Consider the following 24,623-nt stretch of genomic DNA (forward strand, 5'->3'; position numbering starts at 1 on the left):
GGAGATTTTCGGGAGGGGCACTGAAATTTGGGATTCTTTCATTTCATGTTTGGCACTGATCACCACCTGCACTCATGTATATATCTTTCTACGTAGCACTCATAATTCTTATTCTCATGTATATATCTCATGTATATCCCATGCACATCTTTCTTTCTACATAGCACTTTAATTCTTATTGTTTGCACTGAAGCACCGCAGCAATTTCCTAATGTTGTAAACCTCAACATCTGGCAATAAACCCCATTCTGATTCTGATTCTGATTCTGATTTCTGTAGCCTATTCCCATGTGACTTCTTTGCATGGCGAAGCTTTAACCTGCATTTGTGGATACCACAGCAACCTGTGCTCATAGACTGTGATTTCTGGCAGTGTTCCTGAGCACAGTGATGTCCACGATAGAGTGATGTCTGTTTTTAATACAGTGCTGCCCGAGGGTCTGATGATTACAGACATTTGTCCAGATTCTCTGAATCCTTAGACAATATTTTGTTCCGCTTTTTCACTTTTTCATTTTCATTATTATAGTTAGTTTCCTAATTGCAGAAGATAATAACATAAACTTTATAGGGCTGAACATCACACAGGGTATCAGAAGTATGAAGACACTGTGACGATCAGAGTTAGTATAAGCCTGTACACTCTGAGTAGTTTTATTGCTTTTTATTATTTGATCATGTTTCTCTTTAGTGTTTAGTAGTAGATCTTTTTCAGAATTTCAGTGTAGATGTTAAAATATAAATACAGCTTATTCACAGTGTTTAGTTATCCCTAGTCAAAAATAAAGGTTGTGAAATTTGACCAAACTGATAAAGATATTATGTATATTTTTATTTCAATTCAATTAGTTTTACATGTCCCAATCCAGCTAGCACTGGTTTGTTTCATAACTGTTATTATCGTTTTTAAAATGATTTTTCACACCTTGTGTTCAGTGTCATGTACCTAAAATTTAACCAAAAAATTAAACAAGTGTCACAGCAAATGGATATTTGCCACTAAAGTTCAGTAAAAGGAATAAAAGGGAGGGGATTTCACTTCAATTCTTAAATTAAAACAATATTTTTTTAAAAATTGACTCTTAAGGGGTCAGGTGAGATTTTATTCCTCAAATTTGGTTGATTATATATGAAATGGCCCAATCGTCATGATTTTCAGTACTCATTTGTAGACTAACACGTGAAAACTCCGGGCGAAGTCATGTTGAACATTTCTGAATTATGTTTTAAGTATGTTTTTGACGTTGCCACCAAAAATGCGGTTTCTGCGTTAGAGAAAAAGAAGCCATGTGTTGTTTTGTCCTTTTAATCTGTGCTAGTAATACATGAGTGACTGAAATTATTTTTCATTTCTGATGAAGAGCCATCAAACGCCTAATTCTTGATCTCCTCTGGTTGTTTTCAGGACCCGTGTGAGGATAAAGAGGCAAGAGGAGAGGTCACAACAACGAAGGGACTTTGCTCGAAATGGAGCAATGTGTCTTGAGGTGTTCCTGTTCAGTGTAAACTACAAAAAGGAAGCAACCACGAGTACGGAGGAACGATTGGCAGACGAGGGAGGTGGTGGTGGAGTGGTGACTTTGTTGTCCAAAAAAAAGGTGTTATGGGTGGGGGGGCATTTGGGATGGCAAATGGAAATGAGAGCAGTGAAGGGCCTGTGGGGCCAATGGCAGCAGTGGTGGCTACTGCAGAAGGCATGGTAGCAGACAGTTCATCCTCCGTTATCTCTACGTATATTAAACTGGTGCTACTTGGGCTGATCATATGCATTAGTCTGGTGGGGAACTTGGTGGTTTCTCTGCTTGTACTCCGGGACCAGGCTCTGCATAAGGCACCTTACTATTTCCTCCTGGATCTGTGCCTGGCAGACAGCATTCGCTCAGCTATCTGCTTCCCCTTTGTGCTGGTGTCTATAAAAAATGGCTCAGCGTGGACCTACAGTGTGCTCAGCTGCAAGGTGGTAGCCTTCATGGCAGTGCTCTTCTGCTTCCATGCTGCCTTCATGCTCTTCTGCATCAGTGTAACACGCTACATGGCCATTGCACACCACCGTTTTTACTCGAAGCGCATGACATTCTGGACATGTGTGGCGGTAGTATGCATGGTATGGACCCTATCTGTGGCAATGGCATTCCCGCCTGTTTTTGATGTGGGCACCTATAAATTCATTCGTGAGGAGGACCAGTGCATTTTTGAGCATCGCTACTTCAAGGCTAATGACACACTGGGCTTCATGCTAATGCTTGCTGTACTCATTCTAGCCACACATGTCGTCTACATGAAGTTACTTCTCTTTGAGTACAAGCACCGCAAGATGAAGCCAGTCCAGATGGTGCCAGCTATCAGTCAGAATTGGACCTTTCATGGGCCAGGAGCTACAGGCCAAGCAGCTGCTAACTGGATTGCGGGTTTTGGTAGGGGCCCGATGCCACCCACTCTGCTCGGAATACGGCAAAACTTGCACAACCAGAACCGGCGACTCTTAGGCATGGAGGAGTTTAAAGCAGAGAAGCAGCTTGGCAGGATGTTCTATGTGATCACATTACTGTTCCTGGTGCTCTGGTCTCCCTACATAGTAGCTTGCTACTGGAGGGTGTTTGTCAAGGCTTGCACAATACCACACCGGTACCTCTCCACCACTGTGTGGATGAGTTTTGCCCAAGCAGGGGTCAATCCTATCGTCTGCTTCTTCCTTAATAAAGACTTGAAGAAAGGGCTCCTTTCCCACCTACCAGCCTGCTGCAGGACTAAACCTCATCTGCCACGAGAGCCTTACTGTGTCATGTAACTAGAGATGATGAAGAAAAAAAACAATGGGCAGCCTACAGATGTATTGTATATTGTGCTTGAGTTATTGTGGCATTTGATGCAATGGAAGGTATTTTTAAGCAGTGAGTGGCAACTTGTGAGTGTAGTGTTAAAACACTGGAATGGTAAGCATGTATTTCCATCTGTCAACCAATTTTCACTCTAAATTCAACAGCATACATGAGGTCAGATCTTGACTTTTGATAACAGGAGAAACATACATGTAAATAATATGCAGTCACTGGGAAAACCAAGACAGACAAATAAACTAAGCTTAAGATTTTAAAAAAATGCCATTTAGAAAAGTCTTGAATACAAAGGATGTTGGGCTTGTGACAAACAGAATCCTAAAGGACGTAATAAATCCGCTTTTAGTCGGAATCTTAATGTCATCATTATACTGGAATAACTGATGATTGTCCAGCAGCAGTGGCTGATGAGAGTAAAAAAGTGCTCAGCTAGATTCAAACCAGCATTCGTGTTGACTCACCAGTTTTATTAGAATGTCAGTTTTAGTTCACAACAACATAAAGTTTCCAGAAATACAAACGTTAGTTCAAGAAAAGATGTGGAAGGTTGTTTAATGCATTTAGCTGGTGATTACATTGTTGCTGAGTCATATTAATCAAGTATCAACAGGTCATTTATGATCAAATGGAGGTACAGTGGACCCCACAAACACCTTTTAGTGCCCCTGTAGTGGTACGGTACATGGCACCGTTCACAACTGAAACATTTTAGATTGACTTAAAAACATGAATAAATAACAAACTGAGACTGGAGAAACCAAGAATTGTTATCCAATCCTCACAACAAAATGCCGTCACATTATAGGGTGTCGATGTGTTTTCAAGTTTCAGTTTTGTGATTTAACCATCAGTGAGGACGCATAAAGATGACGAGGGTGTGCTGTTGAACACAGATTTTAGCAGGACTTGTAAAAGTCAGAATAAAGGGAGCTGCAGAAACATGCTAACAGACTAAAAACCAAAGTAAAACAGGCGCTGCAGAGTAAATGTACCGTAAAGAATTGATGCAGAATCTCAAAGCAGACAGAAGGATTTTCTTTCCTCAAACACACTGTTTGTTTGCTAGTCACTAAAGCAAACCTTCAATCTGTGTTGCCTAAAACATATTCTCGTTGTTGCTCATTAGCTCAACAGAAAATGTGCAGTAGGGGATGCTTTTCAAGCTTTGAACATTTGCAGATAGAACAATTATTTGTTTTTTCATGTTTTGTTTTTTCCTAAGGACAAATCTGAAGTTACATCTGCATCTGTTACTTGAGCAGCTTCACCTTCATTTTAAAGCAGAAAGACGATTAGCTTTACCAGGCGTAGCAACCCAGGATTTTTTAACCCTCAAGCGACCAAGCCATTTCAGTTGGTATTCTAATGACCGAGTGTGCTATCAGGAATACTTTTTTATGATTTGTTTGTGTATTTCACACTACTACTGTTTCCTTTATCCATGTTAGATATTCTGAAATGCTCTGTTGTCATCAAGTATTGTTTTCAACCATTTTTATGCAAAAAAGATTTAAAATACATGTTGTACAAACAAAATGACATTTAAACAGTCCTTGTCTGTTATTTCTTAAAATACATACATGAAATAATTTTTTGGTTTCAGTGATGTTAGAAAAATAATAATAATATGGAAGTGAAGGATGTTTAAGCTATATGAACTATGTGAATGATGCTTTACAATATAGTAAAATAATTTCAATGCCATAATTCTTGTGATCAGTGACAAATTACAGTGCAGAAGTTGGCATTAAGGATATCTATTTATTGTTTGGTTTTAGTTTGACACAAAATGTGGGGGATTCTTTATGATCTGAATTATTAGCTCATCTGGATAAGTGTCTGCTGTTAGTAGCCAATTTATTGCTCCTAGGTGGGTCTGTCCTGAGAGTACACCCTGAATAGATCTAACCACTTTAGCCTAGTGGCCAGCGTTTCGAGCCGTTGTTTGGTAGTTTGGACAGATTTTTTTTTTTTTTTTTTACTTCTTATCCATTCAGGACGTGTCTCTCATGACACCCTTCTGCACCGCTGTTGACCAACTTATTGATGCGCTCATTTCTAATCCTGTCCACCCTGCTCACTCTCAGTGAAGATCTGAACATATTCAACTCTGCCACCTCCAGCTCAGTGCCTCTGTCTCCAAACCACCACAGCAGGCCTCAACAGCATCTTGTAAACTTTCCTTTCACTCTTGCTCCTATCTTATGTCACAAATCACCCCTGACACTCATCTTGGAACATCCTGCCTGCTTTCTCTTCTTCACCTCTCTTTTGCACTCTCTGTTGCTTTGGATGGTTGATGCTAGAAAATAAACTCATCTACCTTAACTACCTCTGTTCTTGTTCACCTTCCCACCCGTCTCACTTTCATTCCTCATACCTGCTCCCCACTGTCACTACAGATCAGCGTTATCTGCAAATATCATACTTCACACAGACTCCTGCCTGAGCTCAGCTGTCAGCCTGTCCATCACCACTGCAAACAGGAAGGGGCTCAGTGCAGATCCCTGATGTAATCCCAGCCCCACCTTTATCTGTCACTCCTACTGCACACCTCACCACTATCTCACTGTCCCCATTTCCTGCACCACCCTCACATACTTGTCTACTACTCCTGATTTCCTCACGCAGTACCACAGTTCTGCTTTTGGTACCCCATCATCTGCTTTCTCTGAACAACAAAGACACTCTGAAGCTCCTTCTGACCTTCTCCTGTCTGACTTCTCTATCAACACTCACATTGCATCTGTAGTGCTCTTTCTCAGCATGAAGCCATACTGCTGTCACCTCCAGCAGTTCTGTCCTAAATCATCATGGTATGGCCCAAAAGCTTGGTCTCTCTGTAATTACTACGGCTCTGCACTTCACTCTTGTTCTTGAAAATCACTACCAGTACTCTTCTTCACTCTTCTCTCACTTCTTTCCTCCTCTCTGAGATTCTTTATTCATCAGCTCCTCAAAGTACTCCTTCCATCTTTTCAGCTGACTCTTTTCACTCATTTCGTCATTCCTCTGTGTTGTGTTCCTCACATACAACTCACTATAAACCTTTTTCTTTGCTTTTGCTCTCTCTTTATCGTATGCCTAGGCTCCAATACTCCTGTCTAGTTTTTAAATCTCCCTGACTATCACACTTTTTATTTGCCAACCTCTTCCTTTGAATAATTTACTGTACTTGCTCTTTGCATCACCAAGTCTCCTTGTCCTCTTTCCTCTGTCCAGAGGTTCCATCAAACACCTCTGCAGTTTCCCTCACCACTTCAGCTGTACTTTTGTAGTTATCACCATTCCACCTGATCTTCTGCACACACAATATATCTACCTTCCTTCTCTTCATCATATCAGCCAACTCTCTCCCATTACCAGTTCTATTCCCTACATTTAGAGTAACAATAATACATTTTATTCATAGGCTCTTGTCAAGACATTCATTGAGACCTTAAAAACCATTAAATACCAAAGTCACAGTAGAGTCCCTACTCTCTCCACATTCCTGCCTATCCTTCTTTCCTGCTGCCCAAAACCAGCTCGATGGGGTTTAAGTCTGGAGACTGTGCTGGACTCCATGTTTTCAAGCTCACCATCTTGTTCTTTGTTCCTGAGGTAGTTCTGGCGTAGTTTGGATCTATGTTTTGGGTCATTATCTTGCTGTAGGATGAATCCCTGATCAACTAGGTACATACCAGAGGGTCCTGCATGGTGCTGCACAATGCTGTGGTTTTGGTTCAGGGAGCCTCTCACTCTGTACAAGTCACCGACCTTGGATCCAGCAAAACAGCCCCAGACCATCACACTTCCTCCTCCATGTTTGACGGTTGATACCACACACTGTGGAACCATCCTTTACCTACTCGACGGTGTACAAAGATCCTGTATGATGAACCAAAGATTTCAAATGTTGATCCATCAGTCCATAATACCTTCTTCTGCAGTAGTCCAGTGGTGGTATTTCATGTCCCAGCCAAGCCTCTTTGTCTTATTCTGACGTCTGGCTTTCTTGCTGCAACTCGTCCTGTCAAACCTGCAGCTCAAAGTCTTCTCTTCACAGTTGAAACTGAGACTTTCTTACTACGACCACTGTTAAGCTGTGCATGAAGCTGTTTTCCTGTCAGCCGCCTATAACACAAGCTGTTAACTCTCAGAAACTTGTCCTCTGATTCAGTTGTGTCTTTGGGTCTGCAGACCTCTTCCTGTCACAGTTTGTTTCTGAGCCTTTGGATGGTGAAGGAAACTGTACTCACTGACACCTTGACTTTCTTTGCGGTTTCTGCATTGGGGCGATCGTGGCTCAAGAGTTGGCAGTTCGTCTTGTAATTGGAAGGTTGCCGGTTTGAGCCGACTGGATTGATAGTCTCGGTAGTTGTGTCCTTGGGCAAGACACTTCACCTACCGCCTACTGGTGATGGCCAGAGGGGCTGATGGCGCAATATGGCAGCCTCGCTTCTGTCAGTCTGCCCCAGGGCAGCTGTGGCTACAACTGTAGCTTCCTCCACCAGTGTGTGAATGAATAGTGGAATTGTAAAGGGCTTTGAGGGTCTCAAAAAGCGCTATATAAATGCATTATTATTATTAGTAGTAGTAGTAGTAGTAGTATTATTTCTCTGTAGGACACACCAACATTTATAAGTGTTATGATGGTCTGTCTCTCTTCCATTGTTAATCGCCTTTTTCTCACCATTTGTGTACCATCACACTACTATCTGCAGTACAATACTGTTCAACTGATGCTCATGAGGGTATGGTACCACAGTGTGTTCCAACACTGCTTATATGCAGACAGAGGGGGTTGGAAGTAATCCAGAAAAGTTGGAACAGCTGTAGGAATTAGTAGCACCAGCTTCAAGGCTTGATCAAGCTCCATTGTTGCAGAACAGCTTTAAATTGTTAATCCATTTTGTGCTCCTGAAAAAGGCCTTTTTGCATAATTCTGAAATGTACATTATTTTTCAGTTTAGGGAACCTTACCCTTTTCTTTTTTCTTTTTTTTTTACCTCTGGCAGTTCACCACTTACTTTTGTACCATTTCAAGCTATTCATTGTACTTGAACGACTTGAATTGCAATAAATAACTGGAAAAATTAGGGTGTTCTAAAACTTTTGATCAGTAGTGTATATAAAATCCCACTCACCCTGCGGACTGTCTTTATCCTTCAAGCTAGGGTCTTGTACCAGAACCCTGGGATCTTTAGGGTCCTGCACAGTACATGTGCTGATCCTAGGACTGCGCCCTTCTGAACAGAGACCTCACATCTGTTTCCAGGGATCTGCTGAAGCCACTCCCCCAATTTAGGGATCACTTTCCCAAGTGTTCCAATTACCACAGGTACTGTTCCCTTCACCCTCCACATCTTTTTGAGCTTCTCTCTCAGACATTGGTATTTCTCCAGCTTCCCATGTTCCTTCTTCCTGATGTAGCTATTACTTGGTATAACTATATTTCATTACAGCCATCTTCCTCTTGGTTAGCCATCACCAGTTTATCCATCTATACCTGGAAGTCCCATATGATGTTAGCTCGGTCATTCCCCACCACCCTAAGGTGTGTACCCCATTTTAACCCTGGGACCTACCAGGCCATGCTTGGCACAGATGTTCCTGTATACTATTCCAGCCACTTGCTTTTGGCGTTCCATGTATGCCCTGCCTGCTAGCATCTTGCACCCAGCTGTTATGTGCAGGATTGTCTCGGAGGTATCTTGGCACAGCCTGCACCTGGGGTCTTTCCTGTTGTGGTAGACATTAGCCTCAATCGATCTTTATGAAAAATGTAAACATTTTTAGAATGAAAAATATCACAGTGTGACAAACCCTGAGGCACTAGGTTCGTCAGTTAATCTACTTGGTCACTTGAAGGTTAAAATTGCAATCAGGAGGTAGTAACTCAAAAGTAACATTTTATTCATTATTTCTTATGTTTAAAAATGTAGAACAAAGTCAATATTTTTAGTTGCAATGCTGAGTTATCAAGGACACCCATTTAAACACAGGACACAAAGTCATAGCAAGTTGGCATGCTAAACAAGAACATTCCTCTCTTCCCACGTTTAAACACACGAATGTTAGGTTAATTGAGGATTCCAAATTGCCCACATACAGCATGTGAGAACAATAAAGTGCTTGATGTATATTTAAAAAAGTGTCATATGAATGTATGCTATGAATGAAAAGCGCTGTATAAATGTTAGTATCACTAGTCACTTCATATCCCTATTTTCGTTTTGACAATGACCTTAAAGCAGCTGAAAAAGAAAGATACAAACAGTGTCAGCATCCACTTTATATTTATATTGCAAAACTGATTGGATCTAATAGTCATTACAAGAGAGCGTACACTGGAAGACATAGCTATTGCTTTATTTTTGCCTAAATCTAGATAAATCAATTAAACTATGCGTCTTCTGCAACTTTTTACAACTTATGAAGGTGGAAAGAGATCACAGGGCAGAGGTGTTGTCAGTGCATGTCTAAAATCACAGCATACCGTTAAGCCTGTGAGGGTAAAAAGCGTGTTTGTGGTTAGCCCTTTGTTTCTGTCATGGCATATGGCCTTACTTCCATACAAACACCAAACCAATGCAACTGAGTAGCCAAGAGTATAAAAATGTTTCTTCTTCTGAAGTTATTGAGCAAGGAAAGGGAATACTCTGGGCACTTGCACTTTCCATCAAAAGCTGGTGGAGTCACCAGCAGAAAGTGAGAGCATCAAAAATGAAAAGTGACTTCTATTGCAACTTGTTGATACGAGTGAGGTCTAATCTGGTTTGTTGCAGTTTTTCTATGTTCTTCTCCTTTGGAATATCAACCCGTGGAATGAAGGGGAATGATTGCTCTTTCCATTTCCATTTTTGACAAAGCCACAGGAAAGTGTGCATCATGTCTGTTTTTAATTGCCTTGGGCAAATTATCTTTTGTAAATTTACTATGACTTCTGAACTATTTGGTGTGTATTATACTGACAGGTAACTTTGAAATGCAGCGAAAAAGCTTCTTGATTATCTTAGTTTTAGTGTGTGTGTGTGTGTGTGTGTGTGTGTGTGTGTGTGTGTGTGTGTGTGTGTGTGTATTTCTTTCAGCAGGTGTGAATGGGTGCATGTGTAATGTATTGGTTGCATGGATGTAATAGGAAAGTCACAAAGGAAACACATACCATATGCATAGCGCATTTCAGAAATATCACTTCTGCGAATTCTTTCTCAGAACTTCTCTGTTGACCTTTTTCCTGTCACAAAGATATGAATGTGTTTTCAAAACAATGACTTTTAAGTCCTTTTTCAAAACATGTTATTAATTGAATGTTTTTTAGGTTTTATTTGTTTTTTGTTTGTGTATGTATCTAGGAAAAATCTATGAAGCTTGAGCTCAAGATCAAGCATCCAGTCATTCCCAGTGCACAAATCTGGCCTTATCCTGAATGTTTAATTATAAAGTCATTTTCAACTAGAATTCTAAAATATACACATCGCATCACTTTTACATCAAAAAGGGGTCAAAAGGTTGCTATCTTTGAAAGATGACCCCAAATTATCCTGATTGGTTCTTCTTCATATCTTACAATTAAAATACTTAAAGGCTGTAAAAGGATTTTTCTTCTGACCACCACAAATCATGTGGCACAGTGGTTGGTTTCCCATGTTCTGTATTTAAAAGAGGGAAAATAGGTGATTGAGCCATATGCATGTCTCTGGCAAGTTATGATTTCTGTTGTTGGTTTTGTAATGAGAATAAATTATATACTTGAAACAATGAGAACATGGTTATGATTATGAGTAGTTGGTATCAACACAGTTTGCTCTGATGTGATGATTTCATACTGTGCTCAGCTTTGCTATAGCTGACGAACAGTGATGGTGGTGATCATCGTGGGCAGCACAACTGTTCTGACAGTTCATCAAAAACTATAAAAACCAGCAAATATATTTAGTTTCATTTGCTGAGAATTTGTGTTTTAAGCTAACACTTTACACTTTGTTCAGCTAATTGTTTAAAACCTCCAAAGATGTGAGTCCTAATATGGAGTGGTAAAACTCGCCTGTAAGTGATGTAATCATATCCTGTTCCCGAAACTTGGTTTCATCTGCTCAAAGTTTGTCTTTGTTGGGGTTTTTTTTTTTGTTTTTTTTTTTTGAGAGCTGTGCTTTTACATATTTTCCTGTTCTTTAGTGTAGTCAGTGGTTTCCATCTTGCACTGTGAATTCTAGTAGCTTTGCTGACTTAACTTTAACAAAATAACTTAACTTTAACAAAGGTTAAATTAACTTTTGTTGATCTGTGGAACCAGCACCCGAATACAGGAAGTCTGAATCAGCTCTCTGTTTAAATAGTTTGTTCTCTGATCCTAGGAGTATTATCGAGTAGGCAGCACAGAGCTTGGATGGAGCTGATGGGCAAGGGAACTCGCCCAGTTTATTCTGCCTCTGTCCTCCGGATGTCTACCCCACCTACTCGGATAAAAAAAAAAAAAAAAGAAAAAAAGGAAGAAGAACATAGTGAGTACCCTTCCAGGCCCTGTCTTCTACCAGCCACGCGTGTTCCAGTAACTCCGCTATAGATCAGTGCTTTGACTAGGTTTAATTCAGTGGCCTCAAGGGAACACTAATCAGCCAAGGATGATCACGTGATCGTGTGTGATCATGTCTACACACAAAAAATCACTAGAATAATTTTCATTACTCAAACTAAATTTCTCATCAATCATATTAATTAGATTTATACTTTTATTATATTTTTGATTAAGAATTAAAGACACTTTACTATTGGATGGTCAATTTCTGTTTTGAAGAATAATAAAGTAAGTTACCAAATTGGTAATAAATGTGTTTTAGTCTGACACAGAGGGAACATTATTTGACCTTTAAAAAGTTAACTTTCAAAATAACTGTGTTGCACAATTATCCTGTTCACATATAAAACTATGTTGGATGGATTTGCTGGTGCGTGTTTAGCAGTAAAGACTAGCTGTCCTTGCCACTGTTCCAAAGGATTTTGGATTGTTTTGGGAACTTGCTGACTGTTGTACATGTTTGAACAGAAATAATAGGCGTGTCAGAGTACCCAGAAGGAACCTGCGCATTCACGGTGAGAACATGAAAACTCCAAACAGAAAGGCCAGAGGCTGGGTTTAAACACAGGACATTCACCGTAAGATAAACCCATGTTTTATTCACTATAGAACCCACAAAATATATCTTCTTCTTTACATTTTTATTTTAAGAAAAACATTACAACAAAGGTACAAAGTTTCCTATTGTGTAGCATCCCATCTGGAAATATCCATGGACTAAGGAGAGCAGCTGATAATGTTTTGTCTGATGGAGAATTCTAGTTGCCCTAAAGTCCTGCTTTGTCTTCGTTGTATTTTTCATATTGTATTGAATCAAGTGGTATCAATTAGTGAAAGGTGTAGACCATAGGCAGGACAGTTCATCAAGTTCAAAATGAGCTAATATGTTTCTTATAATGGTAAATTTTCTCACTCACAATGTTTGATGTAGTTTGTTTATTTCTAAACAAAATATGGGTTTATGAAATTTGTAAATCAATGTATTCTTATTTTATTTAAATTTCACCCTGTGTCCTAACTTTAAAACAAAAATTGAGTTGTATGCTGTAAAGTATGGCGTGATCCAATTCTGTGTGCAACTTCACTGGTTTTCACTGGATCAATTAAGATCTACAGAAACTGGTTAAGGTGCACACAGAACTGAATCATGCACAGTTTCAGTTTAAGTTAATGGGATTTTCTCATGCATTTAAAAAAAAAAAAGAAAGGCTTTTACAACTTAGTCACTCAGAAAATCCATGCAACACTTTTCCCCTTAGTTTCAAATTATACTTTATTAAATTGACTGCTTTAAATGGTATGGATTAGTGAAAAATAATTCTTTAAATTTTTTTTTTTTTAATTTGTTTTGTTACAGGATGTTAATGAAAGCGCTGCCTGTGCCATAGCAGAAACAGTCTTTAGAATTTGTGTCATTCGACCAGAATAGGCAGAATCCCAGGATGTTTTGATTTTTTTAGTGGGTGATCCTCCTGAGAACCAGCCTATTTATTTATGTCCTTTGTAATGGACATTTGTTTTGGCCTATATCTTTTGACTTACGTGAGCTACCGTACGAAGTCCTGATGTACTAAATAGAGGACATCCTGGGCATTCCATTGCTATCTCATGTGTTTTGGCTGGCTTCTTCTTTATATTATATATCTGCAAATTTCTGAATATTTATAATTGAGCTATTTGTATAAACTAGAGATATTCCTTCTATTTTGTAACTTTGCAATATATTATTCAATTTAGTTCAGTGTGTTGCTATTCTTATTGCCTTGGAGGAACTGTAACCACATTTCTATAGGACATAATTTATATTCTCATCAAAATATTAATATCCTGGAACAAACCACTCCCATTGGATACAAATGCACCATTTATTAGCACGGCTTTTGTTCTCCATCTATCAGAATGTCACAATGATAAAAACAAGTATTGATAACTAAAACGCTTAAATATCAAAACTGTAAAATAATCAGCTACTGACCATTTAAAACAAAAAAAAAAAGTACACTGAGAGTTACAATACCCCTGGGCTGCCAGAAGAGCAGTTCACTAAAATGCTCTCATGTATCCCCAGTACATGAGTACTTTATTCAATAATGTCTATAAACCAGTTTCCAGGGAATCCGTTTCTTTGGCAGAAAGTAGAGAATTTGCACTGACATGTGTAAAACCATACAAAGATTCTTTACAATAAAAATAATCAGGCATAAAATAATAAACCATATCCAGAAAACAGACCAGTGTATTGTCCCAACCTTCATCCACCTGTGTAACTGTTAGTGAAAGAAGCACGGAGCTTCTCGTTCTGTGCACAGGTGCAGATTTAACTTACCTTGTTAATGGGAAGATGCGCACAGCATGCTGTGCTGAAAGCCACCATGTCAGCCTGTGCATAGTGGTGAGACTGATAGAGAAAACACAGCATCATGCTCTCTTTACAAGCATGTGTCCTTTTATCCGATTAAACCATAAATGTCTGAAAGCAAAAAGTAAAGTTTCCTCTACTGTTCTTTCTTATACAGTTCATATTATTTAGATTAGAGGAGAGGAGGAGAGTTCATGAAGGGAGACTTAAGATAAAGCAGTTGCAAGCAGAACTGCACATATACCTCCACAGCGTCTAGTGCACATATTTAGAACAGTCACAGACACTTTAACAACACATTGCATGCATCTGTTGTTCTAGCTTACTGAAAACCCATCTACCAGCTGTATGCGACTCCATGTTGGCAGGCCATTATTGGTCTTGGCCTAGCAGCAGTGCAAACACAGTAGGATCGAGCCTTATACACTGTACACTGTTGACTCGGCCAACATCTGGAGCGTCAAACACCATGACTGAAATAAACAACATGCATATTAAGAAACAGCATGAGGGAACACGGACATGGCTCAGAACAAACTGCAGTACAGCCAAACCAAACCCAGTTTTGGCTACGGTTGTGTTCCATCTCAATTATTATATATTCACTGTGGTGACTGTTGTCTGAAACCTGTCGTGATTGCATACCTCTTTAGTCAAACAGAACTAAAAACGCAGAATAAATAAATGGTATATCCTAAAGCACTGGAGCCAATGTTTTGATTACCAGCACACGCAAAAGCGTGGAAGTGTAGAGACCATCATAAAGAATACCAGCCGGAGCCTGTCAGCTTTACACTGCAGCCATTTCACAGCTCGTCAACAGTGTGCAGATTCCTAACATTTGTTCCTATAAATAATTTTGACCCAAAGAAAAAAAGACAAAAGAATGATCCAGATTTTAAAGAAATAATAGACTGACTGCTGCTCTTTCTGCCCACCAGACTTGGCCAGTGCCAAGCAGTAATAAACCTGTTGCAGACAGTCACAGAGGAACTTGTACATTCATGAACTAGAATACAAGCTAATCACTTTTTTGTTTCAAATCTATTTTGTAGCTAAAAGAGGACAAAAATAAATAAATAAAAAATGTCGCTGTAATTAAGCACTTGTAATACACACACACTTCACAGATTTGAAGCTGGACTGTGGTTTCCATCTTAAGAGTCTGCCTTGTTCATAAATGTAAAAGTGAAGTTGTGATTTCATCTTTCATAATAAAAAAAAAAAAAAAACATAACTGTACATTTTCCCCCACAGGTCCTTGTCAGAACAGATATTTTCGACATGAGTCTGATCCACACCGACACTCCACTCGAACCCTCTTCTTTGGAGAGCCAGGAAGCCCAGCTAGACTGAAACTGGAATCCATTTTGGTGCTTTCTGTATCAACTGGATCAACTAGAAAGACACAGAATTCAGGCTGGTTAACTCCCATGTAAAATTAATCGGTTTATATATAAGCACAGTTAAAAACAACACAGGTTGATCAAAGTGCTGCACAAAGGAAAAAGTGAAACAAACACACACAAAGAAATGACAGATTTATCCACATTTAACACATCAAACTCATATACATGAAAAACAACAAGCAAAAAAAAAACATGGTTAAGAAACACTGATGCTCTGCTGTGAGCCAGCAGAGCATATACGTTGATCACACTGATCTCAGAACAATGAGATCAGTGTGATTAACATTTGGGGAGGCTTGGATCCTATTACTGAATGACATGAACCCAAAAACTACTGCAGATTAAGCACACATTAGTTTCCCCTGGTGGCAGCCACTCCACGCCACAAAAACTGAACGGTGCAAGAAAAACAAACTAGTATGAGAGGCTGACCAGGCTTCAGAGACTTCTAGATCATGAATCCTCAATCTGATCAATACAGCCCCCACCCTGAAAGCTACAGGATTAAAATGTTCGGGCACCAGGCACCACAACTCACACTGTGAGTTCTTATGTAAATTCCAGGAGAGGCTAGTGAGCTTAAATATAAACATATTTCACCAGTGGGTGACAGAACTTGATTTATTTAGTTCTGTAGTCTTCTGAGTGCACCTTAAAGTCTGGTTAAGGTCAGTATTTGTGCCAAAATACATATGACTCAAATTTGCTCAGTCAGTTTACTTACTTTGCATTTTGTAGTCAAAGGTGAGCTCCTCTCCTGCTCGGATAGCACGTGTTGAAAATAACGCAATTCTCGGAAGCCTTTCGTCGATGTTGTCAATGAACACGTTGTATACCTGCAGGTTAGGGTTACACTGCAAAAGGAACAGAAGGTTTTTCAAGAGCTTTTTGTTCACACAGACTCTGCTTTCATATTTGAAAAATTGCAGTCTGGTAGTACATGCGTTGCTATGCATGCTGGTCAATATACATCAATATTAAGAGCTTTTGTTTTTAATGAAACATGTTGGAGAAACTGTGGTCATTTACAAATGGCTGAGAATGGACAAAGACAGACACATGTTCATAGGCACTCACGCTGTGGTTGACAAAATGAGAAATGTTGCCTAGGTGAGCTGCATCCACTGTGTACACGTCCTCGACATAGTCCAGGTCAAAGAGGTACGTAGAGCCCTGGCGATCATATATATGACCTCTTCTCTCTGCTTCGTCTGTGGTGATAATCTTGTGGAAACAAAACAAAGACATAAGAAAGAAAAGAAAAAGCAGGAGCAACTGTAACAGGCTGCATGCCTGGTTGATGCATCCATGCTAAAACTAATTCTGATAAGATTCTTCATATCAATAATCACCTCTAGTTGAGTGATTTGTAAATATTAGTGCCGTTTCTTACATTTGTAAATCTGTAACATATTGCATTGTTTAAATAGTTTTGTCTTTTACTGTTACTGTCTTGGAGCAACTGTAACCCAGATTTCCTTAGGGATTAATAAAGTATTCTGATTCTGAAAACACCATGTCAGTGTAACCACCAGATGACTGTAACCTGCTAAGAAATAAGAGGAGTTGTTTTTCTTAATAGAAAGCTGTCATTTGCATGAGTGAATAGATATTTAATCAATATCTGTCTCCTGCTGCTGCTCCGTATACAGCACAGTTTTATTTACTGTGCAAATGAGCATAGTTGGATTAAAATGACATATAAACCAACAGAGTTCTATTTTTCAGTTCAATTTTTATATATCTAGTGCTAATTAAAGACAACAGTCAACTCAAGTTGTCTGTGATTCAGGCTGTAGTTTTGAGGTGTGGGCTGTAATGTTAACACACAGATTTAGCAGAATCTTTCTGTAATCTAGAATTTCACCAACATTCAAAACTTAACCCAAAACAGGCTCAGAGTGTTTTGTAAAATTAAAAGAGGTTACTAATATTTTTGCATGGTTTTGGATAATTTTGTACATTCAAACAATTTACAACATTTTGTATCAGCATTAAACTGCCAGCATTACATTTCTTTATGGATAGCATCACTATACACTGTTTAGATAGCAGAATAATTCTGCTAATACATCAGAGGTTATAATTTATAATGTCACAAATTAATTTTTAAATTTGTTTTTTTTATTTATATTGGCATCTGAATTAACATGATTGGAAACACGTGTGTGTCACATGTTGGACAAAAACGTGAACATGATGCTAAAGCAAAAGTTGTAGCTTCTTTGGAGGAAAAGTAAATAAATAAAAAACTATGTACATAAATGAACTAAAACTTCTGCCACTAGGTGGCAATGTATGACGAGCGGACGTGTACTCCTGTACTAAGAACAAGACATGCTGGATTTGGGATGAAACCAGGGTGACAGTAGCTGGCAATACTGCTTTATAGCAAGGCAGGGTTCAAACATCTTTAACAAATGAGGATGGTTATGACGTGCTGATCATATACAGCACCCACAGTGGTGTGAAAAAGTGTTTGCCCTCTTCCTAATTTCCAACTTTTTATGTATGTTTGTCACACTTAAATGTTTCAAATCATTAAAAAATGTAAATATTAAACAAAGATAACACAAACACAAAATGCAGTTTCTAAATGAAGGTGTTTAGCACATTCAGAGGTGGACTTGCTGAATTCATGGTTCCATTTACCACACCCAGTCTTCCAGTTTCTGAAGCAGCAAAATAGCCCCAGACCATCACATTACCACTACCATAATTTACTGTTGGTATGATGTTCTTTTTCTGAAATGCTGGGTTACCTTTACACCAGATGAGTATTTTCCCAAAAGTCTTGATCATCGAGATGTTTTCTGACATGAGATGGGCCTTTATGTTACTTTTTGATCGGTAGTGGTTTTTGTCTTGTGACTCTGCCATGCAGGCTATTTTTGCCCAGTCTCTTTCTTATGATGGAGTGACGCAAACTGATCTTAACTGAGTCAAGTGAGGCCTGCATTTCTTTGGATGTTGTTCTGAGGCCTTTTGTGACCTCTTGGATGAGTCGCCACTACACTCTTAGGGTAAATTTGGTCAGCTAGCCACTCCTGAGAAGGTTCACCACTGTTGTCGCCATTTGTGGATAATGGCTCTGAGTGTGGTTTGCTGGACTCCCATAGCTTCAGAAATAATTTTATAAACTTTTCTAGACTGAGAGATCTCAATTTGGTTTTCATTTGTTCCTAAATTTCATTGGATCACAGCATGACGTCTGGCTTTTGAGGATCTGCCGGCCTACTCCACTTTGTCAGGCAGGACTTATTAAAGTGATTTCTTGATTGAGAACAGGTGTGGCAGTAATCAGGCCTGGGTGTGGCTAGAGAAAGTAAGCTCAGCTTTCCCAACACCTCCTGACCCCAAGTACAAGTGAATGAATTAATTGTATAAAGCACTTTGAGTGCTCAGAGTAGAAAAACACTATATAAGAACAAGTCCATTTACCAACATACTTTGGTAATCTCAAAATTACAACTTTTAGAATAAAATTATGTGAACGTGAATGACAGCTAGTATTTGTGTTCCCATGTCTACTGACTATTTACTATAATTTGGCCTTGATTTGGAATCAATCAACTTGGAATCAGTTGACCAGGGTATGTCCTTCAATGCACATATTAAACTAATATGTAGGACTGCTTTCTTCCATCTGTGCAACATCTCTAAAATTAGAAATATCCTGTCTCAGAGTGACGCTGAAAAACTAGTTCATGCATTTATTACTTCCAGGCTGGACTACTGTAATTCATTATTATCAGGATGTCCTAAAAGCTCCCTGAAAAGCCTTCAGTTAATCCAAAATGCTGCAGCAAGAATACTGACAGGGACTAGAAAGAGAGAGCAGATTTCTCCTGTATTGGCTTCCTGTTAAATCCAGAATTCAAAATCCTGTTCCTCACATACAAGGTCTTAAATAATCAGGCCCCATCTTATCTTAATGACCTTATAGTACCGGACTGAGTGACTTAGCCTATGAACTGTAAAGTGTTTACAGAGGTCTAAACAGAAGCCACTTTCCCATACACTTCTATAGGACCACAACTATGACTGTCTGATGGCCCTATGCAGGTCTAAGGCACTGTTTTTCTGACCAGAAAGCTAAGTGGATGTTTTATACTGTCTGTTTGGGATCATTGGGACTGATATTGCTACTGCTTTCAATGCTGCTGTTCACCAAAGTCAATCACCTGGCTTTATCTCACCCTACCACAGCATCCTGTTGTCACACCAACCTTCTGCATGTCCTCTCTCATTAAAACAAAGGGAAAAAAAAAACAAAAAAAACAAAACACTGTCTAACCAGGTACTTCCATCTTCAATTTGCAATCCTAATCTACCACTCCACCCTTCCTGCACCCCTTTTCATCTCTTTGGTTAATTGATCCTGGGTCTGGGCGACATGTCAAACATCCTCGATGTACCACGGGTTTTTCCATGTACGATGGTTAAAATGGGTTTATCGTAACCATTGGAGTATTATAAGTTCCCATGGAAATATTAAGCTGCAAGTAATTCACTGAGGCTTTTGTTTTTTTAAATCACATGCTGCAAATGCATCATTAAATCCCCCTCCCAAATGGAAATTTTTTTACCTGGTACACTGCGTATGTATGTTTATATACAGGGAAAAATATGGCAACAGTGGGATTTTCCAACGAGCCAGGGAATGAGACTGTTCTTGGTCAGTCATTTTTATAGACACTATTTAGACTTTTGAGTTCATACCATTTTTTTTATTTTACAATTTTTATAAGTACAAAAGAGCGCCTGTTTAATTTCATTTGTTTTTGTCTCATGAATTATTGCTTGATATCCTGTTTTGTTGCTATGATCTTTTCTTTGTTAAAGGTCTACTGTTGACCACAGAGATCAAAAGATGAAAGGAGCACTTTAAAGTAAAGAGACTAAAGTGATCGCCACGGCGATTCCACTGTGAAACATTAACGGGTAGAAACAGAGACTGCAGCCTCACTGATCGTCAGTTTGTTACCTGTTGAAGTTCAACCGCTGGCTGCTGGACTGGGGTTAGCATTCACTCAGCTTTAACATCAATCTGGGTTCTTGGCTAGGTTTTTGTTAGAATGCTGTCTGCGCGTGAGTGCAATATAACCAATAAGCAGAATTGATGATTGACTAACAATTCCAAGGACTTGAACTACTGAATTGGTTCTCTACATGAACCAGTTCTTGACTCCCATCCCTATTTACTATTCCTCGTTCTTAAGAAAAGAAAAAGAAAAAGTATTTCCTATCTGATTATGTAATTAAGCACATAAAAAAGGGCATGGTTTATAAAGTGCGTGTACCCTTTTTAAACCATGGAGAACAAGAGTTTCAGTCCACTACAATATTAAAAACAATGACATCCCTTTAAAAAAAAAAAAAAAGTCCTACCATGAAGCCATGGTAGTCTCATCACTGTAATATTCTTAGTAAATGTAGTACTTTAACCTCTATTCAGCTGTGCAGCTCATTTGTTCCCAATGCTGAAGGACCATCTCTTAAAAGCTTTGTTCAGCTCTGCTCAGACTGCACAAGCACAGTTTTGATATCAGTGGCTTCAGTAAGGTTTTCTCAGTCTGCCGTTTCTGTTAAATCTATTAAGAAATAGCAAAAACACCCAGAATAATGCATACGTTTCTACTCTTTCATATGAGAGCAAAAAGACATGCTGAGAAATCCGACCTGTCAACACAAACTATTTATATCTTATAGATTCCTGAAAGTAGCCGCCCTTTGCCTTATTGACAGCACTGCAAGCCCTTCACCTGAAATGGTTTCACCTTACAGGTGTGCCTTGTCAGGGTTCATCTGTGGAATTTCTTACACCCTTAATGGGGTTGAGAACATCAGGTGTGTTGTGCAGAATTCAGATTGGTGCACAGCTGACAGCCCTATTTGACAACTGTTAGAATTCATATATGGCAAGACCTAATCAGCTAATATATATAGGCATATAGATCTATACATCTACAGGTAGATAGATATGGATAGAAAATGCCAAAAGGGGTATGCATACAAATGCGAAATTGTGTGTGTACCCTGTGTACATATTTTTGTGATGACCAAAAATTGGAAGCTTACTATGCTTGTGGGGACCAACAGCCCTTATTGGGACAAAATCACCATCCCCAGGAGTTTGAAGCCATTTTTGAGACTCAAAATGTGGTTTTAGTGTCAGGGTTACAATTAGGTCATGGTCAGGGTTAAGCGGCTAGAGAAAGCCTTATGTCAATTAGATGTCCCCACAAGGACATGAAAACAACTGTGTATGTACGTGTGTGTGCACATACACAATTTCACATTTGTAAGTATACCCCTTTGGGCATTTTCTTAGTATGAAAAGATACCAGTAGTATTCAGATTCTATTTTAGTGCACCACACCTTTCTTTTCATTTGCTTTCTAGCTGCAAGTTACCAGAAACAAGTGCTGTCACTTGTATCATTAAACTTTAAACCGATTCAATTAATGTATCACATCTGTCAAATCATCAAGCAGCTACTGGCTGCTTTTGTCATGCTCTACACTTCACACTGAAGCATGATACGCCACTTTAAAAAAAAATACTTAACAGGTCTCACCTCCCCAATGTACTCCATGACAAATGTGTTCCTCTTGATGTGCTGCAGTGTGCGGACTCCCCATCCCCGGCCGTTCCCCGTTTTAAAGATACACAGATCGAACTGGATGCCATTCTGCACAACTCTGTTGGGACAGTCAGGCCCACAGCTGCAGCGGGAGTTGCACTCATATATTGGCTGTCCAGGCCGAATCCGGACCTGTCCTCTGTCGTTGTAGGCCATGCGTTGGAGGGAAGCCCCAGGGCAACAGCCATTCACTGGCTCCTCTAAACAGTTTTTGCATTCACAACCCACTGCCATCTCATCTAACACAATGCCCTGACCTACTTTATAGTTGTTGATATAGGTAAAGTTTTTCGGAGGACCCTCTAGGTCCACTTCGTTCATGACAAAAATGCGCCCTGGATGATTGCGAGTATGATTCAGATGGTCTTCCCAGCGCTGCAGACTCTGGCGAAGTTTGGCTTTTTGGACCAGAAATGAGGAAACTTCTTTATCTAGCTTTTTTGGGATGCAACGTCGCTTGTGGCGCCTCAGCTCCTGGTCCAAGTCAAGATGGAACTGCTTCATCAGTTTGGGACATTTTAGGTTCCTCTTGGGTTCCCAAGTGTTATCTGATTCTGGAAAGCCCTTCCATTTTACAAGGTACAACTCCTCTTCCTGAAACACACACAATAACGTCAGTTTTGGGGGCAATTAGTGGTTCAGCCTAAACTTAATTTATTCTGTTACCATGTGTACCAAGGGCAACATCTGTCCCACCTCACAGATGTTCTAAATCTCCACAAAGCAAACGTACAATATTTACAGCATGTCCAAAAGTCTGGAAGCACCCCTCATATTTGTTTTTCTCCCAACCAGCCAGAGTTTATTGTAATTTTTTTAAAGTGCTCTTGAGCAGTAGCTCTCCAGTTTTCTGAAGGTGTTTGTCTTTCTGTAGACATGGTTGACTTTTTATTCATTTTTAGTCCTTATACCCAAATATTTCATTCAGAGGCACCCTGTTACAGAAAGACATTTTCCATTTCTTGAGTTGAATCTCTGGAAAAATACCAAAGGTAACACAGTTTGACAGGCATTAGACAATTTAATAGCTATTAGCAACAAGGTCAAAGAGCTATTAGCTGAAAACTTGGCAACTCTCAACATGATGTGCAGCATCCTTGTTTGAGGAAACTGGACACAAGGAGATTAAACAGGAAGTATCAGCCCTAAAAAAAATAATAAAAAAAACTATCTATAGTAGATAGTTTATTATGTGAAAGGCATGTACTTTAAAATAAATAAATAAAAAGAATAACGAAGAAAAGGCCCCTTACAGACTGACAGTGTGATGACAGGAAATGTGACATTTTTGGTTCAGAGGAGGCCAGGAGAGCTCCAGCAGTGAGAGTACTTTCAGTCTCATCATTCAACCTCATATGTTAGCACACATTTGAATAAATAACTACACATATTTCCTATTTTCCTCCTAAAATATACAAAAATGAGGGGTGGCTCCGGAGTTTTTGCACAGTACTCCATGTATATAGTGCTTTTCACACTCAGGAATCATAAAATGCTTTACAGAAAAAAAAAATCCTAGACAAAACAACATTAAAAAGGCAGGTAAGGCACAATGAAACCATGAGCATATCGAGTTGAATGTTTTAGCTGAGATTACATTGATTCTAACTATTTGGAGAAGACTAAATGAGTGCCACCTCAAATCCAATTGTGCCTGCTCAAAACTTCCACCGCACATACATGAAAGGTTTTCTTCTAGCAACACCTAATCTGTTCTGAGACGGGCTCGTACAGACGCTTATGCGTGTATACTTAACTAACAGGGATAAGAAGTGAGAAACATGAGTAATATTGTACATATGCAAGATAGTGTATATGAGCACATTAAATACAAACTAAATAGTAAAATGATACAATGATGCAAAATGATACAAAAATCCAAAATATTATAGATAAGATATTTAAGGAATTTACACCACAGTGCATGGTTTCTTGCAGTCCAAAGTTACACTGTCTTGTATCTACCTTGTACTATTAGGAACAATGTTTGTTATGCAGCACTTGCTGTATTATAACATCTTCTTTCTTCTAATGTCAGGTTAGACCATTTGCCTTCAAAGTGGAACAAAGAGGAAAAATGACTCTTATCCATGCCACAATACAATGAATACACACTAGCAGAATGTTTCACTATAAAGTAGATGAATGTAAAATATTTTGTACTTTTAGTACTTGCAATAAAACTCCTTTCAAACATGTCTGTGTGATGTCTAACAGTGAATGCATGCCCTGTCCAACAATTAAACTGGTTGATTTCATTAAAAATACTGCCAAAATATTTACTAGGAATTTATTTTTCTTCGAAAACAAACCCAGAAACCTTCCCTAACTTCACACTAACAAGAGTCTAAGTTGCCAACAATCCATATCATACCTTAGTTGATATCATACCTTAGTCTTCTTGTAGTCACATAGGAATTCAACCTCGTATTCATTGACGTTGGCTCTGCTAACTCCAAGCTCTTGACACTGGAGTTTCTCCATTCGACACATGGCTTCCAGCTCATCCCAGGACATCTTGCAGGGCACGCTGCAATCTAACACACCACACACCTTTAACTGACAGTGCCCAGTCTTTTTCTGACAGTGGAAAGTAAGGAAAAATTCATTTTTAATCTGACTCAGCTTCCTACCGCCAAACAGCGCACGGTGACAGCACACACGGTTTACTGCTGGGCTTTGTGCATTTGTGCAAATGGACAGCCAAAGTATAGCTGTGTGAAACAGCGTATGTTTTAAATCAAACGTCATGCAGGTGTTGTGCCAAAAAGTGATTGTCTGCCAGAAACTGATTGCCGTCCGCGGGAGCGCG

The 24,623-nt window shown here is 39.2% G+C and overlaps 2 protein-coding genes across 3 annotated transcripts in view; one reads left to right on the forward strand and one right to left on the reverse strand.

Moving 5' to 3' along the window:
* The window catches only part of gpr173 (G protein-coupled receptor 173), a 12,453-nt gene extending 6,042 nt beyond the window's left edge, over positions 1–6,411 (forward strand). For both annotated transcript variants that reach the window (XM_005752304.2, XM_013915713.1), the window contains one exon: positions 1,406–6,411. In XM_005752304.2, the coding sequence (XP_005752361.1) occupies positions 1,604–2,788 (1,185 nt within the window). In that variant the 5' untranslated portion in view covers positions 1,406–1,603 and the 3' untranslated portion in view covers positions 2,789–6,411. The remainder of the gene's footprint in view (positions 1–1,405) is intronic.
* An 8,426-nt stretch (positions 6,412–14,837) lies between these two features.
* Positions 14,838–24,623, reverse strand: part of LOC102203420 (histone-lysine N-methyltransferase SUV39H1) — a 17,804-nt gene continuing 8,018 nt past the window's right edge. Inside the window, exons 2-6 of the mRNA XM_013915717.1 lie at positions 24,203–24,391; positions 21,746–22,405; positions 16,243–16,389; positions 15,890–16,019; positions 14,838–15,154 (exon numbers count right to left, since the gene is read on the reverse strand). Coding sequence (XP_013771171.1) covers positions 15,021–15,154; positions 15,890–16,019; positions 16,243–16,389; positions 21,746–22,405; positions 24,203–24,391 — 1,260 coding nt within the window. The 3' untranslated portion in view covers positions 14,838–15,020. The remainder of the gene's footprint in view (positions 15,155–15,889; positions 16,020–16,242; positions 16,390–21,745; positions 22,406–24,202; positions 24,392–24,623) is intronic.

This window comes from Pundamilia nyererei, unplaced genomic scaffold (genome assembly GCF_000239375.1).
Source record: "Pundamilia nyererei isolate P.nyererei 1_Seehausen unplaced genomic scaffold, PunNye1.0 scaffold00352, whole genome shotgun sequence".
In the NCBI taxonomy this organism is placed as follows: domain Eukaryota; kingdom Metazoa; phylum Chordata; class Actinopteri; order Cichliformes; family Cichlidae; genus Pundamilia; species Pundamilia nyererei.